Consider the following 17463-nt stretch of genomic DNA (forward strand, 5'->3'; position numbering starts at 1 on the left):
GGGGCCAGGGAGCTGGGGATTCATTCACAAGTTCCACCAGTCATTGGTTGAGGGCTGCCTGGGAGCGGGGCCAGGGAGCTGGGGATTCATTCACAAGTTCCACCAGTCATTGGTTGAGGGCTGCCTGGGGGCGGGGCCAGGTAGTTGGGGGGGGAATTCATTCACAAACTCCACCAGTCATTGGTTGAGGACTGCCTGGGGGCGGGGCCAGGGAGTTGGGGATTCATTCACAAGTTCCACCAGTCATTGGTTGAGGGATGCCTGGTGGTGGGGCCAGGTAGTTGGGGAAATTCATTCACAAACTCCACCAGTCATTGGTTGAAGACTGCCCGGGGGCGGGCCAGGGAGTTGGGGATTCATTCACAAGTTCCACCAGTCATTGGTTGAGGGCTGCCTGGGGGCGGGGCCAGAGTTGGGTGGGGGAACTCATTCACAAGTTCCATCAGTCATTGGTTGAGGGATGCCTTGGGGTGGGGCCAGGTAGTGGGGGGGGGAAATTCATTCACAAACTCCACCAGTCATTGGTTGAGCGCTGCCTGGGGGCGGGGCCAGGGGGTGGGGATTCATTCACAAGCTGTACCAGTCATTGGTTGAGGGCTGCCTCGGGGGCGTGGCAAGGTTGTTGGGTATTCCTCCACCCGCTCTGCCAATCGTTGGTTGAGGGCGGCTTGGGGGCGGGCCTCGTGCACCTGCGGAGCACACTCCCAGGACCAGAGCAGGGACACCTGGGCAGTCACGCGTCCTCCCATTCTTCCTCCAGGTGAAACTGGCCTCCTGGTCCAAGGAGAAGCCTGGAAACTGGTATAGCACCTTCCGGCGAGGGAAGAAGGTGGGTTACAAGAGAGAGGCTGACGTGGGGGTGGCTTGACCATGGGTGGGGACTAGTGATAGGATTGGGGGGAGGAGAGAGAGGGGACAGACCCCCCTCTGCCGCAGGCTGGAGGCGGGGAGGGGGCGCATAGAGGCGTGCCTGCGGCAGGTGCCTGTTCGGCCCACACTGCACTCAGGCTGGCATGGGAAGGGCAGAGGCGGCAGAAATCCACAAGGAGAGCTAGAAGCAGCTAAAGGCTTCCTACTGGAGGTCCCGGCTCCTCTGGAGTCAAAGTTGGGTGAGCAAGGAAACCTGCTCCAGACAGAAACAACAGCCTAAGCAAAGGCTCACAGTCAAGAAGGAAATGTGTGTGTGTGTGTGTGTGTGTGTGTGTGTGTGTGGCCCTGGGGTTTGAACTCAAGGGCACTGTCCCTGAGTTTTTTTGCTCAAGGCTAGTGCTCTACCATTTGAGCCACAGTGCTACTTTTTTTGATGATTTATCGAAGCTATGAGTCTTGTGGACTTTCTTGCCTGAGCTGGCTTTGAACTATAATCCTCAGGGTTGCATAGTGAGACCCTGTCTCCAAAGGAGAAGAGGAAAAGAAAATCAGAAAGAAACAACAACAAAAATGTGTTACTCAGCCAGATAGCTCAAAAAAAAATACACATATATATTTTTTTGGTCGGTCGTGGGGCTTGAACTCTGGGCCTGGGCGCTGTCCCTCAGCTCTTCAGCTTAAGATTGCTCTACCACTTGAGCCACAGCGCCCACTTCTGGCTTTTTCTGTTTATGTGGTGCTGAGGAATTGAATCCAGGGCCTCATGCATGCGAGGCAAGCACTCTACCACTGAGCCACCTTCCCAGCCCTCAAGCCAGTTAGTTATATTTTAAATCTATCTTATTTTAAGCCAGACTATGCAAAATACAGTTATATCCATATAATTATAGGGCTGGGAAGGTGGCTCAGTGGTAGAGTGCTTGCCTTGCATGCATGAGGCCCTGGGTTCGATTACTCAGCACCACGTAAGCAAAAAGAAAAAAGCTGGAAGTGGCACACTGTGGCTCAAGTGGTAGAGCGCTAGCCTTGAGCTGAAGAGCTGAGGGACAGCGTCCAGGCCCAGAGTTCAGGCCCCACGACTGGACCCTCCCCCCCCAAAAAAAGAATTAACCTACCAGCCTGGCACTGGTGACTCACACCTGTAATCCTAGCTGAGATCTGAGGTTCATGGTTCCAAGACAGCCTGGGCAGGAAAATCTATGAGACTCTTATCTCCAGTGAACCACCCCCTCCAAAAAAAGCAAAAAGTGGAGCTGTGGCTCAAGGGGTAGAGGGCTAGCTTTGAGCCCAAAACAGCTCAAGGGAACAGTGTGCAGGCCCTGAGTTCAAGCCCCAGATCAGCACACATGCACACACCAAAAATCCTATCTATGTTGGACCGAATGGCCAAGATGAGCAGGGGTGGTGGTGGTGAGGGGCAGATGCGTCTCTAGTCTGTGGTGGGAACATGGCAAGGGTGACAGATGTGCCACCAGGCAGATGCCAGGAGCTGGCTTGCTCACAAAACATGGGACCCATGGCACACACACCCCCTTCCCTCCCTGATGTCCCCCCATAGTTCTCGTATGTGGACGCCGATGGAGCCCCGGTAAACGTGGTACAGTTGACTTTCCTGAAACTTCTGAGTGCCACGGCTCACCAACGCTTTACCTACATGTGCCAGAACTCAGTCGCCTGGTTGGATGAAGCGACGGGTGACCACCACCGCTCCCTCCGCTTCTTGGGGACCAATGGGGAGCAGCTGTCCTTCAATCAGACAGCTGCGGCTACCATCAGAATTCCCCATGATGGCTGCCGAGTAAGGGGGTGGGTGAAGGGTGGGGGAGGGCTCCCCCTGCCCCCTCAGCCTTGAACTCACGTCCTGTGTGTCTTTCTGACCATCAGCTCCGGAAGGGGCAGGCCAGGACCGTGTTGGAGCTCAGCTCTTCTCGAGTGGGTTTCCTGCCTCTGTGGGATGTGGCCGCCACGGACCTTGGTCAGACCAACCAGAAATTCGGCTTTGAACTTGGGCCCGTGTGCTTCAGCAGCTGAAGGTCTTGGGGCCGGGGGTAGGAAAGAAGTAACGCGACGGATTCCGTGCTGTGGCTCTGAAGGCGCCATATTTATTAGCTTCTGGGACTCTGGGTCTTGAAGATGGGTTTCTGTGGGTGTCTTCTCCCTGCCAGCCTGAGGGAGGGAGTTCTCTGGGTTCCCCAAGGTGGGGGGGGGGCTTCACTGTGCTCTGCCTCTTCCTCCTCTGTAACCTTATCCACCCCTTCCCTAGCACCCCCCCAAAAAACGAGCTTCAAACTCAGAGCTGATGAACTCCTCCTCCCCACTCCCCCCCATGCCTGTGCCCACCCTCCCAGGCTGCCAACCCTTTGGTGCTACCTTTTGCTATAGTTAAGCACTGGATGTTCCCCCCCTTCTGCTCCCAGAGACCCTCCCCTTCACGCGCCCCCCCCCATGAGCTGTGTGGCACTTTCCCCCTCCCCCCAGGCCTCTCTGGCTGCCACCAGGTAGTGTGGGGACCAAGATGGCGGCCATAGATCAGGATCCTTCAAAGGTGCTGCCCTATTTATCCCTGGGACTTGTTGTTGTTGTTGTGTGTGTGTGTGTGTGTGTGTGGTAACAACCTCTCCTGTGGTTATATTTAATCTGCTTCTTCCCTAGAGAAGGCTGAGGGGGAGGGGAGGGAGATGGGGGGGTGGGGAGGAGATGGCAGGAGAAATTTCCAGCATGGCCCCCTCCCCCTCTCCTCCTCCCCCATCATTCTCCCCTCCCAAGGGAGAATTCCTATCTCCAGTGTGAGAATAAATCAATGGACTGTGATTCTGTCTTTTGTCTGCTATTATTCCCTACACACACACACACACACACACACACACACACACACACACTCTGGATTGTTATCTCACCTGAAGGGAACACCTATATGAATGAATGAGGTGAGTTTCTTGGGAATCCAACTATACCAGGACCCTCTGGACGATGGTTAACTCCATGAGGGTCTGGATTCCACAGCATGGCCAAAACAGTCTTCGCCAGTAGATCATGCCTGTCATCTTAGCTACTCAGGAGGCTGAGATCCCGAGGATCAAGGTTCAAAGCCAGCCTGGGCAGGAAAAGTCCCTGAGACACTTATCTCCAATAAACCACCAAAAACCCGGAAGTGGCGCTGTGGCTCAAATGGTAGAGCATGTGCCTTGAGCTGAAGAGCTGAGGGACAGCGCCCAGGCCCAAAGTTCAAGCCCCACAACCAGAAAGAAAAAAAAAAAGTCTCATGGACTTTTCCTACCTGGGCTGGCTTTGAACCAAGATCCTCCGATCTCAGCCTCCTGAATAGCTGGGATGACAGGCGTGTGCCCGGCACCTGGCTCCAGTGTAGGATTTGAATGCAGATCTACCAGTCTTGGGTTTGCCCATTTCAACCCACGCCACTGCGGTCATTCGGGAGGGCAGGGACCGTTAACGTATATCTTAATGAGGAGGGTGCATGAAACCAACACTTGGTAATGAGTGAGAAATGCAACCTTGTAAATTAAAGGTTAATTGAAAGAGGTGTCAGAAGGCCATTCTATGTGGCCCAGCTCCACTTCCTGCATCCGTGAAGTCTTCCTGCCAGCACACTGGGAAAGCCCCCAGCTGATTTGCATATTCAGCAGCCATAATTAATCACACCCACTCCTGCTTCCTGAAACATTACTGACACCCAGTATTCTCAGCTGGGGGGGGGGGCGGGGCAGGCATCTAGACAGGAGATCACTGTGGCCCTGTACAGAGATGGTTGTCACACACACACACACACACACACACACACACACACACTTGCATATGTGAACTGAGGGCCCACAGAACCTCATTCTAAGTGTGTGTGTGTGTATGTGTGAGGCTTTTTTGCTCATGGCTGGCACTCTACCACTTGAGCCACAGCTCCATTTCTGGCTTTTCTGGTGGTTCACTGGCAATAAGAGTTGTCTGGGCAGTTTGTGCCCAAGCTGTCTTTGAACTGTGATCCTCAGATCTCAAGCCTCCTGACTAGCTAGGATTGCAGGTGTAAGCCAGCTGTTTTCGGATTTTTATTTTATTTTATTTTATTTTTTTCCAGTCCTGGGGCTTGAACTCGGGTTCTGGGCTCTGCCCCTGAGCTTTTTGTTCCTCAAGGCTAGCGCTCTACCATGAAGCCACCTTCCCAGCCCAGGATTTATGTGTTGATTTTTAGTTTCTGAAAACCCAGTTTCAAAATTGCAGCCCAGGCTGGCCTTGAATTCTATTCTCTGATCTTAGCTGCCTGAGTGCTGGGATTACAGGCAGGTGCTACCATCCCTGGCTGGGTGTGTGTGGTGGTGGTGGTGGGGTCTGTGTTTCACATAGGCACACAAATCCATTTCCTGAGCTCTCAGCTTCCACTTGTGGAACACAAGGGGTGAGTTCGCTGTCATCTATGGAGGGGGGGAGGCGGGGTCAGGGCGGGGTCAGGGCTGCACAGAGACCTAAAGGGGTGAATGACAGCCCTACTACTTCCCCGCTGCGTGACTCTAAATAAGTAGCTTCACCTCTCTGAGCCTCGCCTTTCCTCTCCTATGAAATGCTTCCCGGGGCTTCTGCGGGAGTTGAAATTGGCACCAGCCTGTTCTGGCTCAGCACTGGGAGCTGTCCTGGTGCTGAGCCAATTTCCGGCTGCCTAACCTCGGTGTGAAGACCCAGCTCCTTCCTGCCTTGGCCCAGCTGCAGCTTTGCTAGGTCTTCTTGTCCCGCCAGCTCCGGCCTCAATTCCCAGGCCCGCAATGAGAAACACATGTGCTGGAGGCCTGCCCGCCGCTCCCCTCTCCTGCCCTCCCGTCTTCCCCCCACCCCCGCCCTCCCCCCTTCCCCAGGCCTCCTGAGTCACTGCAGCCTCTGCACCCGCTTCTCAGTCCAGTTCCCACGATGTCTGGTGTGTCACAGTGGGGACCGCCCCCCCCCCAGGCTCTGAGCATGGGACTCTGCCTGCAAGGGGGGGGCGGTGGGAGGGGCGGTGTGATCGCAACAAATTGTGGGTGTGTGGTTGTGCTGTCTACAAAGCATCTCCCTAGGCTGGTGTGTGGACGGACGTGTGAGCTTTCGGCCTGGTTTGTTTGTTGATGGACTTATGGTTGGGCCCGTGTTGGGGCTTGAACTCAAGGCCTTGCCAGCCTGGGCAGGAAAGTCCGTGAGACTCTGATCTCCAGTAAACCACCAGAAAACCAGAAGTGGCGCTGTGGCTCAAGGGGTAGAGCGCTTGCCTTGAGCTGAGGAGCTGAGGGACAGCGCCCAGGCCCAGAGTTCAAGCCTCATGACCACCACCAATTAAAAAAAAAAAAGGAGTCTCATAGAACTGGGCACTGGCAGCTCACGCCTGTCATCCTAGCTACTCAGGAGGCTGAGATCTGAGGATCATGGTTCAAATCCAGCCTGGGCAGAAAAGTCTGTGAGACTCCGATCTCCAATAAACGACTCAGAAAGAGCCAGAAGGGGTGCTGCTGTGTGACTGCGTGCGTGTTGTGCACGTCCTGTACTTTTGTGTCCGAGGATGCTGCTGTGGGCGCTGGGGCTGTGTGCGGGCGGACAGCTGGATTTGTGAGCGCTTGTTTGGGTGTTTCTCTGGAGAAGTCATCCCTGGGTTGCTACTTCTGCAGGCTTCGGGGCCAGGACATCATCTGCGGTGTCCTTGGCTGGCCTCGTGACCCCATTGTGTCTGGGTGTTAGATTGCATGTGCTCCTGGGGTCACCCGAGGCCAGGCTCCCATCGCATAACTGGGTCACCCACACGGGGGGGGGGGGGGGGGAGGGGGCAGGACCGTGATGTTGGTTCCGGGGACAGACAGGGGACTGTGGGCCTTGGGGTGGGCAGGCCATTGGAGTCAGCCCTGCTGGGTAGCTGCCTGGCATCTAGAGTCAGGCTGGCCGGCTCGGATCTGCAAGCCCCACCTCCACCCTGCAATGCCCATCTGAGAAATGGGGGGTCCCTGCTGCAGGCGGCTTGCCTGGACCCTCACGGTCTGCGCATGTCCACCAGCCCCAGGGCTGGCTCTGGCGAGCAGGATCCTGGGGACAGCCAGGTGTCAGTGGGTACACTGCATACACACAGGGCGAACTGGATTTCAGACCCATGTCTGCTCTTCAGTGCTGAGTGACCCTGGGCAGGATACTGAGCCTCTCTGTGCCTTAAGATTTTTATTCTATTTTGTTATTCTATTGTGTATGTGTGTGTGTGAGAGAGAGAGAAAGAGAGACAGAGAAAGGGTCTCATTAAGGAACTCAGGCTGAATGTGACCTTTCTCATCTTCCTTTGTCCCTATGTGCAACTGTGCAGAGACTACAGTCATATGCTACTACACCCCCTACTCTTTCTTTTCTTTGTCAGTCATGGGCTTCAACTCTGGGCCTGGGTGCTGTCCCTCAGCTCTCTAGCTTAAGGAGAGCACTCTACCCCTTGAGCCACAGCACCACTTCTGGTTTTCTAGTGGTTTATTGGAGAGAAGAGTCTCACAGATTTTCCTGCCCAGGCTGGCTTTGAACCAGGATCCTCTCAGCCTCCTGAGTAGGTAGGATTACTTCTTTAAAATTATTATTTCTTTAGTGCTGGGGATAGAATGTTGGGGCTTAAGTATGTGAGGCAAATGATCTATCAATTCAGCCAACCACTCAGCCCTTTTATATGTATTTTGTTTTTGAGATAAGGTCTTTGAATTAGCTCACACGGGCCTTGAACTCATGATCCTATTCCTCTACCTCTCAAGTGCTGGCATTACAGGTGTGCACCACCACACTCGGCTCTGTGGAACAGCAAAGCTGATTGAGAGGATTTAGCCCAGTGTGGAGTGTGGCCTGGCTCAGTAAGGGGTTTGCTATTATAGCCTGTTCCCAGGGTGGTTGGGAGGGGAGTGCTGAGTACTTAGTCATAGCTGAGCCTGGGGTATTAAGGTTGAGTGAATAAGAAGGTTCTCACCAGGCAGAGGAGGGAAGGGAAGGGAAGGAACATTCCAGCCACATCTCAATCAAGAGTTTGGCTGTGGGAGCCCAGAATCAATACCAGATGCTTCCATGCCCCAAAGATGCCTCTGCTAGAAGCTTGGCTTGGGCCTCACTCTGGTAACCTCTAAAAGATGGGGGTGATTAGGTTGGGGTGTATGTGGGGGGTGTCAGAGGCGGGGTGCTGTGGTTGAATGGGATCATTGGTTATTTTCATGGGAGTCTGGCGAGTTCCCACCAAATAAAACCGTGTGTTGTTCTAAAAACCAGCAAGCTTTGCCGGACACAGGAGCTCATGCCTGTAATCCCAGTTATTTGGGAAGTGGAGATCAGGAAGAAGGAGGGTCAAGGATAGCCTGGGGTAGGGGGGGGGAAAGTATCATGACCTGATTTTACTCAATAAAACGGGGCGGAGACAGACATCTGCCATCCCAGATACTCGGGAGGTACAAGTAAGATTGCATTCCAGGTCAGTGGGAGACTATTTGAATAGGACCAAAGGGAGAAGGCCAGGAGGCGTGGCTTAATGGAAAGGGAAGGGTGCAGCACGAGGGGCGTGGACGGGGTGGGTGTGGCCAAGTGTCGTGGGCGTGGCTTCGTGTTGGGGCGTGGCTCAATCCTGGGGCGTGTCCTGAAACGGGTGTGGTTCTGCATTAGGGGCGTGGCTTCGTGGTAGAGACAGCTCCTCCTTAGCGAGTGTGAGGCCCTGAGTTCAAACCTCAGTACCACTAAAAGGGAAAAGAGAAAAACAAGAGCTTGGCCACCACGTTGTTCGGGCTTCCTAATTGACCACATCTACTCTCTGCACACACGCCCGCCATTGCGATGCCATCCATCCTGCCAGACTCCTGCAGAACCTCTAGAACAGTGAAATACACAAACTTCTCGTCTTTGAAAACTATCCGGCCTCTAGCATTGTGTTATAGCAACAACAAGAACAAAAATAGACTATGACATCCGGGAACTTCTTATGCATCCAGTGTAATAGAAGATTGGATGGCCGGACCTGGTGGCAACCGTAGGGTGGTTCCCCTCCGCCCCAGTATTCTGCTTTAGCCTTTCTTCCCACCCCCCAATCTTCTCCCAGATCTCTCATTGGCTGAGCCACCCAAGCTGCAAGGGAGCTTGGGAAATGTAGTTTGCATGACAACAAAGGCGCCTGGGAAATGTAGTTTGCAGAAGCCATCTCCGTCCCCCTCTCCCCCCATAAGAGAAAGGAAATAGAGAAGAAAGGTCAATTTCCTCTTAGAACCAAAGGGACCGAATTTGGCTCAGCCACATAACCCAGGCCATGTACCTTGGCCATGGGAGGAAGTGATGTTCTCCAGCATCAGAGCTCAGGGAGGACCCTGTTCAAGGTCCTGAAATACCAACCTTTCAAGAGTGTCCACACTTGGGTCCAAACCATGCAGGTGCCATCAATTCCTCCAGCCAGGACCAAGCTCTGTTTTCCTGTTTGGGAAAAGGAGGTGGATGGAGGAGGGGCTGAGGGTGGCTTCCCAGGCTCTGATTGTGTCTTGGGACCACAGATCCCTGGCCGGTGTTGTCCACCTCTCTGTCTGTGACAATTCACTCCAGAGACCAAGTCATTGATGCTCCTGTCCATCCGTGGGAGATGATAGGAAGGGAGCAGGTGCTTTAAGATGGAAACCTGGGGCTGGGAATGTGGCTTAGTGGTAGAGTGATTGCTTTGCACTCATGAAGCCCTGGGTTCGATTCCTCAGTACCACATACACAGGAAAAGCCAGAAGTGGCATTGTGGCTCAAGTGGTAGAGTGCTAGCTTTGAGCCAAAGAAGCTCAGGGACAGTGCCCGGGCCCTGAGTTCAAGCCCCAGGACTGATAAAAATAAATAAATAAATAAATAAAGATGGAAACTGCTTTGGCTAACTAAGGTCACATGGCCAAGTAGAGTCAAAGCTGGGATCTTCCCATACCCATTAGTCCTCTTTGGCCTGATAAAATTATCAGTAAGGTGACCTCTGCCTAGCACCAAGGAGTCTAAAATATGGCAGCGTTCTTCACCTACCTAATATTTTAACCCCTCCCCCCAAAAAAATTCCACCAAGGGGCTTCAGGAAGCCAAGGTGAATGGGACAACCACTGAAGGGGTTTGTGAGGATTCTCTCTCTCTCTCTCTCTCTCTCTCTCTCTCTCTCTCTCTCTCTCTCTCTCTCTGTCTCGTTGGTCATGGGGCTGAACTCTGGGCCTGGGCGCTGTCTCTCAGCTCTTCAGCTCAAGGCTAGCGCTCTACTGCTTGAGCCACAGCATAACTTCCGGCTTTTTTCTTTTTGCTTATGTGGTGCTGAGGAATGGAACCCAGGCCTCACACACGCAAGGCAAGCGCTCTACCACTGAGCCACCTTCCCAGCCCCTCTTTCTCTTTCTTCTTCTTTTTTCACTGATTGAAGATTGAACTCAGGGCCTGGGCGCTGTCCCTGAGCCTCTTTGTGCTCAAGGGGAGCACTCTACCACTTGAGCCACATCGCCACTTCCAGTTTTCATGGTGGCTCATTGCCTCACGGACTTTCCTGCCCAGGCTGGCTTCGAACCACCGTCCTCTGATCTCAGTCTCCTGAATAGCTAGGATGACAGGTGTGAGCCACCGGTGCCCGGCTTATATTTTTACTTCCTTGGGGGTCTGGCTTGTCAGGAGTTGGGAGGGGAGGGCGCTGTTCCAGAAGTGTTGGGGGTACCATTCCGGCGCAGTGTGGGAGGAGGCCTTGGGGAGATGCACCCCAGGGAGAGTGGACAGACCACCACACCCTGTGGGAGGCTGGGCCCCTCCCCATGTACACACCCTCCTGAGCCTCTTGTCTCGGTGTCGCCCCCCTTCCCTCTTCTTCTTCCTCCCCCCCCGGCCCCAATTCCATGTCACAGCCCCTGCCTCAGTTTCCCCGGAGTTCTGTCAAGGGAGGGGAGATCCGGAGGCTTTCTCCCTTTGGGTGATTGCGGCTTCTCCTCCTCCTCCTCCCCCTCCCCGCCCCCTCCCTCATCCATCCCCCCCCAACTCTGGCTGAGAAGGGAAGGAGGGGGGGTTGGAGAATGGAATGGGGGGAGGGACACGTGACAGCCCCTCCCCCGGCCGGGGCGTGGCCCCTCCCCCTCCCCCTCCCGCAGCCCCGCGGGGGGCGGGGCGGGGGGCGGAGCCCGCCACAAAGGCTGGGCGCGCGCGCGGGCGCGGGGCGCGCGGGGCGGCGGGCGGGCGGGCGGGCGGGCGCGCGGCGCGGGGGGCTGCGGGGTGCAGGGTCGCCCCGGCCGGTCCCGCGCGCCCAGGCCGGGCGGGGGGCGGCGTCATGGGGCCGCCGCCGCCGCCGCCGCCGCCGCCGCCGCTGCCGCTGCTGCTGCTGCTGCTGCTGAGCCCGGGCCTGGCCGCACAGGTAGGGCTCCCCGCGGGCAGGTGCGGCCGCGGGGGGCGCGGGGGGCGCGGGGGAGGGCCCCGGATGGGCGAGGGGCTCCCCCCACCCCACCCTCCCGGGGCCGAGCGGGGCGCGGGGCGGGGGTCGCGGCGGGGGAGGGGCGGGAGCTCCGCCGTGGAGTTGGGGGTGGGGCGGGCGCGCCCCCCAGCTGAGAGGATGGGACGGGGAGACGCCAGGACCCCTGGGTGTTCTGGGTGGGGAGGGGTGAAGCGGGAGCCCACACCCCGCCATCTCGCTGGAGGAGCCGAGTGGAAATGGGGCGGGGGAGGAAACTTCAGGGGGGCCTGGGGGCCGCTCTCCCGCCCTTCCCTCGCCATGGCTGGGGGGGCCCCGGGCTTCTGATCCCCCTCCCCGGCCCCCTCCCCGGACAGGTCGTCCGCACCCCCAGAGTGGGGAAAGGGGCGGGGCTCACGTGTGCGTGACTGGCGGGGACGTGTGTGCGGGGTGTGTCGGGGTGCGGGGAGGGGGTCCCCGGGAAACGTGAGGCTTTGTGCATCGCTTGGGCGTGACCCCAGGCGCCCGTGCGGGTGCCTGCTGAAGTGTGAGTGAGTTGGGGTGCGGGGGGGGGGGGGGTGCGGGGCGTCAGCCTGGCTCCGGAGTTGTGTGTGTGACGGGCCGCGTGGATCTGTGCCGCGGGGGCCCGGTGTGGGGGGGCGGTGGGGGGGCCCGGTGTGGGGGGGCGGTGGGGGGGCCCGGTGGGCGGGGACAGGAGCCCTCGTGATCTCGGGGTGCTGTACCGACGGGGTGGCCAGGTGTGTGTGCGCCCCGGGGAGTCCTGGGGTGACCATTCCGTCGCTGCCTTGGAGTGGATCGCTCCAAAGGGAGGGGTGCAGCCCTGTCTCCCCAACGGCACCCCCTCCCCAGCTCTACGGAGCTGTTGGGAAATCGCGCCCCTCCTCCATCTTTGTAGGAACCCCTCCCTTCCTCCCCCCTCAATTTCTCAGGTCTGTAAGAGCTCAGAGAGAAGCTGGGCTGAAAATAATAATAACAATAACAACAACAACAATGATAATAATCACCAACCCCGGTGCCTGTCATCCTGGCTACTCAGAAGGCTGAGATCGGAGGATGGTGGTTCAAAAGCAGCCTGGGCAGGAAAGCCCAGGAAATGGAGCTGTGGCTCAAGTGGTAGAGCACCAGCCTTGAGCAAAAGAAAAAAAAAGAAAAAAGAGAAAGCTCAGAGACAGCTTCCAGGCCCTGCATTAAGCCCCAGGACTGGCAATAATAATAATAAAATAATAATAACAACAACAATATACCAAAGATCCCCAAAACACTTGCTATGCGAGACCCTTGCACGCCTCAGCGCTCTGCTGCTATGAGAGGCCCAGAGAAGTTCAGTCACTTGCCCAGGGCCACACCGCTTCTAGGAAGTGGCTTCCTGCTTGTTCCATAACCCACTGTCCTCCTTGGGTGTGGACACGGGTGTGGAGACGTCTCTCCGTGGGGTTTGCAGGTAGATACACCAACGAAAATGCACCTGGGGGTGGGGGTGAGTGGGGAGGGGTGAATGTCCCCGTCAGGATAGGATTGATGGGGCGCTGGGAGGGATGGAAGTGAGAATCCAGACAGGAGAATTTCCACCAGGAGAGCTGTGGGGGACAGGGGAGGGGGTCCCCTCCTTTTGCCCGGGGTGGGTGCCCAAAGCCCGGGAATCGGGCTGCAAAGAATATGTGAGCTGGGGAGGAGAGAAACAGAGACCAAGAGGACTTCACGCTGGAGAACTTGCTAGGAACAAAAAGAAGGAGCCAGACGTGAGGTGAATCTCGGTTTCTGAGATCCCAGGCGCTGGTCAGTGGGCTGGGAACCCAGCCCGACCCGGGGAAGGCGTAGGGGGCGGCGCTAAACTCCCGGGGGCGGGGCGAATCCAGACTGCTGCGGAGCAGGGCTAATCAGAACTCCGCGAAGGCGGGGCTACACGCAGATGGGGCGGGCTTGGAGGAAGTCATCATTAGGGGCGGGGCTGCTGGAAGGCTGTCCCTGGTTGTAGTTCCGGCGGTGGCCAGCAGGGGGCACCACGAATGTGTTAAAAAAACAAACCAGCCCCAGCTGTATGTCAAAGGGACGAGTCAGGAAAAAAGATGCTCTCTGCCTTCTCAAAGCGAGTTCAAAACTCCCCCTCCCCAGTCCTCAGTGGGCCATGGGCTCTCACCTCCATACATCCTGCCTAGATTTTTTAAAACTTATCCTTTGAATCTGTAGATATGCTTAAGCATCAATCAGCCCATCAATCAAATGTGCAAACCCCTGCCTTCCAGGACCTAACTTTTCTGGCAGATGAGACAGGCAGAAAATCAAATAAAGCCAGCCACTGGTGGCTCACACCGGTCATCCCAGCTACTCAAGAGGCTGAGATCTGAGTTCACAGTTCAAAGCCAGCCCTGGTGGGAAAGTCCGTGAGACTCTTATCTCCAATGAACCACCAGAAAATCGGGAGTGGCGCTGTGGCTCAAAGTGGTAGAGCACTTGCATTGAGCTGAAGAGCTGAGGGACAGCGCCCAGGCCCAGAGTTCAAGCCCTACAAACAACCAAAAAAAAAAAAAAAAAAAAAAAAAAAAACAACATAAAAGGGATGGGTGTGCAAAGCCAGGCACTGTGGGTCACGCCTGTAATCCAAAGAAAGAAAGCCAAAAGGTCACATATACAATCTCAGCTACTCAAGAGGCACAGATCATTGAAGACCATGGTTTATGGTAAGCCCAGGCAAAATATATGTGACACCCTCATCTCAGCTAATTAGTTGAGTGTGGTGGTTCATTCCTGTCATCCCAGTGAAGAGCTTAAAATAGGAGAATCACAGTTCTGGCTGGCCTAAGCTAAAAAGCCCAGAGCAAAATGATCTGGGGGTGAGATTCAAGTGATAGAGCACTTGCCTAGCAAGCATGAAGCCTTGAGTTCAAGCCCCAATAGTGAGAAGGAAGGAAGGAAGGAAGAAATATAGAAAAAAGAAAGAAAGAAAGAGAGAGAGAAAACCCATCTTGGGCTGAGGCTATAGCTTCGTGGGATAAGCTTTGCCTTGTGTGCATTTTGCCCTGGGTGCCAATGCCAGCACTTTAAGTAAACAGTAATAAGAATAAAAGCATGGGGGCTGGGAAGGTGGCTCAGTGGTAGAGTGCTTGCCTAGCATTCATGAGGCCCTGGGTTCGATTCCTCAGCACCACATACACAGAAAAAACCGGACGTGGCGCTGTGGCTCAAGTGGTAGAGTGCTAGCCTTGAGCCAAAAGAAGCTCAGGGGCAGTGCCTAGGCCCTGAGTTCAAGCCCCAGGACTGGCAAAAACAACCAACCAAACAAACAAGAATAAAAGCAAAAGCAAACCGATCTTATTTACTCGTATCTGGAATTCTTCCATGAAGACAGATGAATTCTGATGCCCCCATAGGACATTGCTATTTAGAGCTAAGATGTAGTTCCCTTTCCTCCCCCAGGGTCTTCTAGAACATGTAAATGTGACAAGTAGACAGATAACAACCAAAAATCTTAAACACTTCACCTAATACTATAGGAAAAGGCAGGCTGAGGACGGGGCTCTCAGATTAAGGAGCAAGGGTGACACCTAGTGGTAGAACTAGCTTAGTTCAGGAAGTGTGTGCGTGCGTGTGTGTGTGTGTGTGTGTGTGTTTCAAGATAAGTCAGTTAAAGCACTGGCTTTGAGGATAAAAAAAAGGAATGCCAACACGCGCGCGCGCGCACACACACACACCAGGCAAAGCTGGGTGTCAATGGCTTACACCTGTCATCCTAGCTACTCAGGAAACTGAGATCTGAGGATCCTGGCTCAAAACCAGCCCAGGCAGGAAAGTCTGTGAAACTCTCATCTCTAATGAACCACCAGAAAATCAGACATGGCGCTGTGGCTCAAGTGGTAGAGCAGTAGCCTTGAGCTGAAGAGCTGAGGGACAGCGCCCAGGCCCACAGTACAAGCCCCATGACCAGAAAAAAAAAAAAAAAAAGGAATTCAGGGACAGTGCCCAGGACCCAAGTTCAAGCCCCGTGACCAACGCCTCCCCCACCAAAAAAAAGAAAGCTAAAATGAAATCTTATCCTAGTGCTGGTGTCTCACGCCTGTCATCCTAGCTACTCAGGAGGCCGAGATCTGAGGATTGCAGTTCAAAGCCAGCCCAGGCAGAAGACTCAGTGAGACTCATGTCCAATGAACCACTCAAGAAAAACAAAACAAAACAAAAAAAGCTGGAGGTGGTGCTGTGGCTCAAGTGGTAGAGCGCTAGCCTTGAGCACAAAGAGGCTCAGGGACGGCGTCCAGGCCTGGAGTTCAAGCCCCATAATCAACAAAAAGATAAAAAACAAATGAAATCATCAACACAATATGAAAATGTTTTGGTTTTTTTTTATTGTGAAAATACTGTACAGAGGGGTTACAATTACATGGGCAAGATAATGAGTACATTTCTTTTTTTTTGGGGGGGGTCCAGTCGAGGGGCCTGAACTCTGGGCCTGGGCGCTGTCCCTCAGCTCTTCAGCTCAAGGCTAGTGCTCTACCACTTGAGCCACAGCGCCACTTCCGGCTTTTTTGTTTTTGCTTATGTGGTGCTGAGGAATCGAACCCAGGGCCTCAGGCATGCAAGGCAAGCGCTCTACCACTGAGCCAACTTCCTAGCCAATTAGTACATTTCTTTTTTGTTTGTTTTTTGTCGGTCATGGGGCTTGAACTCTGGGCCTGGGCGCTGTCCCTCAGCTCTTCAGCTCAAGGTGAGCACTCTACCACTTGAGCTACAGCGCCACTTCCGGTTTTCTGGTGGTTTATTGGAGATAGGAGTCTCACGGTCTCTCCTACCCGGGCTGGCTTTGAACCATGATCCTCAGATCTCAGCCTCCTGAGTAGCTAGGATTACAGGCGTAAGCCACCAGTGCCCAGCTATGAGTACATTTCTTATCAAGCATTGTAGCCTCCTCCTTTGTTTCCCCTTCCCATCCCTTCCCATCCTCCCCCCCCACTCAATCCTCCTCCCCCCTCCCCCCACCAAAGTTGTAAAATATGAAAATGTTAAATAAAATACTACTCTCTTAGCTGCCTCCTCCTCCTCCTCCTCCTCCTCCTCCTCCTCCTCCTCCTCCTCCTCCTCCTCTTCCTCCTCCTCTTCCTCCTCCTCCTCCTCCTCCTCCTTCTTCTTCACCAGTCCAAAATCTTGCACCTAATTAGGGCCTGTGCACTGTCCCTGAGTTTCTTTTGCTGAAGGTTAACACTAGCCCTTGAACCACAGCGCCACTTCTGGCTTTTTCTATTTATGTGGGACTAACAAATTGAACCCAGGGCTTCATGCATGTGAGGCAAGCACTCTACCACTAAGCCACCTTCCCCGCCCAGCCTGCCTTATCTTAATCCTGGCTGCGTCTGAATGTATCTGTAGGGTCCCCGTGTATATTCGGGGGACCTTGGGTGGCTGATCCTTTGTAGTCATGGCTGCCCAGATCTCTGCGCGTATAATGGTGCAGGTTTGCACAGCCAAATTTAACTCATCTCTAAGTGACTTAGAATATTTAATGCAATGGAAGCTATAGAAACAGCTTTTAGGCTGTGCTTTTTAGAGGGAAATGGGGAGACGTATGTATGTGTTCAGTACGGATTCAAATTCTCTAAAAATACTTGGTGGTAGTACTGGGGCTTGAACTCAGGGCCTAGGCACTGTTGTTGAGCTCTTTCACCCAAGGCGAGCGCTCTACCACTTGAGCCACAGCGCCACTGTTGTTCTGGTGGTTCATTGGAGATAAGAGTCTCATGGGCTTCCCTCCCCTGGCTGGCTTTGAAGCGGGATCCTCAGATCTCAGCCTCCTGACTAGCTAGGACCACAGGTGTGGGGCACACCTGCACCCTGACTTTTGAGCAGTTTTATGGAGTTATAAAACTCACCTGTTGAAAGAAGTTCAGGGACAAAGCCCAGGCCTTGAGTTCAAGCCCCAGGAGAAGGAAGGAAGGGAGGGAGGGAGGGAGGGAAGGAGGCAGGGAGGGAGGGAGGGAGGCAGTTAGGACGGAAGGAAGGGAGGAAGGGAAAGGAAAGAAGGAAGGAAGGAAGGAAGGAAGGAAGGAAGGAAGGAAGGAAGGAAGGAAGGAAGGAAGGGAGGGAGGGAGGGAGGGAGGGAGGGAGGGAGGGAGGGGGGAGGGAGGAAGGGAGGGAGGGAGGGATGCAGGAAGGACAGAAGGAAGGGAGGAAGGGAAAGGAAAGAAGGAAGGAAGGAAGGAAGG

At 54.8% G+C, this 17463-nt stretch overlaps 2 protein-coding genes across 5 annotated transcripts in view; both read left to right on the top strand.

The window, feature by feature from the left end:
• Col5a3 (collagen type V alpha 3 chain) overlaps positions 1–2943 on the top strand; it is a 44259-nt gene extending 41316 nt beyond the window's left edge. For all 4 annotated transcript variants that reach the window (XM_070002310.1, XM_070002312.1, XM_070002311.1 and 1 more), the window contains 3 exons: positions 761–829; positions 2429–2668; positions 2755–2943. In XM_070002310.1, the coding sequence (XP_069858411.1) occupies positions 761–829; positions 2429–2668; positions 2755–2901 (456 nt within the window). In that variant the 3' untranslated portion in view covers positions 2902–2943. The remainder of the gene's footprint in view (positions 1–760; positions 830–2428; positions 2669–2754) is intronic.
• Positions 2944–11133: 8190 nt separating this feature from the next.
• The window catches only part of Olfm2 (olfactomedin 2), a 54863-nt gene continuing 48533 nt past the window's right edge, over positions 11134–17463 (top strand). Inside the window, exon 1 of the mRNA XM_070002320.1 lies at positions 11134–11221. Coding sequence (XP_069858421.1) covers positions 11138–11221 — 84 coding nt within the window. The 5' untranslated portion in view covers positions 11134–11137. The remainder of the gene's footprint in view (positions 11222–17463) is intronic.

This window comes from Dipodomys merriami, unplaced genomic scaffold, assembly GCF_024711535.1.
Source record: "Dipodomys merriami isolate MVZ:Mamm:240054 unplaced genomic scaffold, mDipMer1.0.p SCAF_6, whole genome shotgun sequence".
NCBI classification, from domain to species: Eukaryota; Metazoa; Chordata; class Mammalia; order Rodentia; family Heteromyidae; genus Dipodomys; species Dipodomys merriami.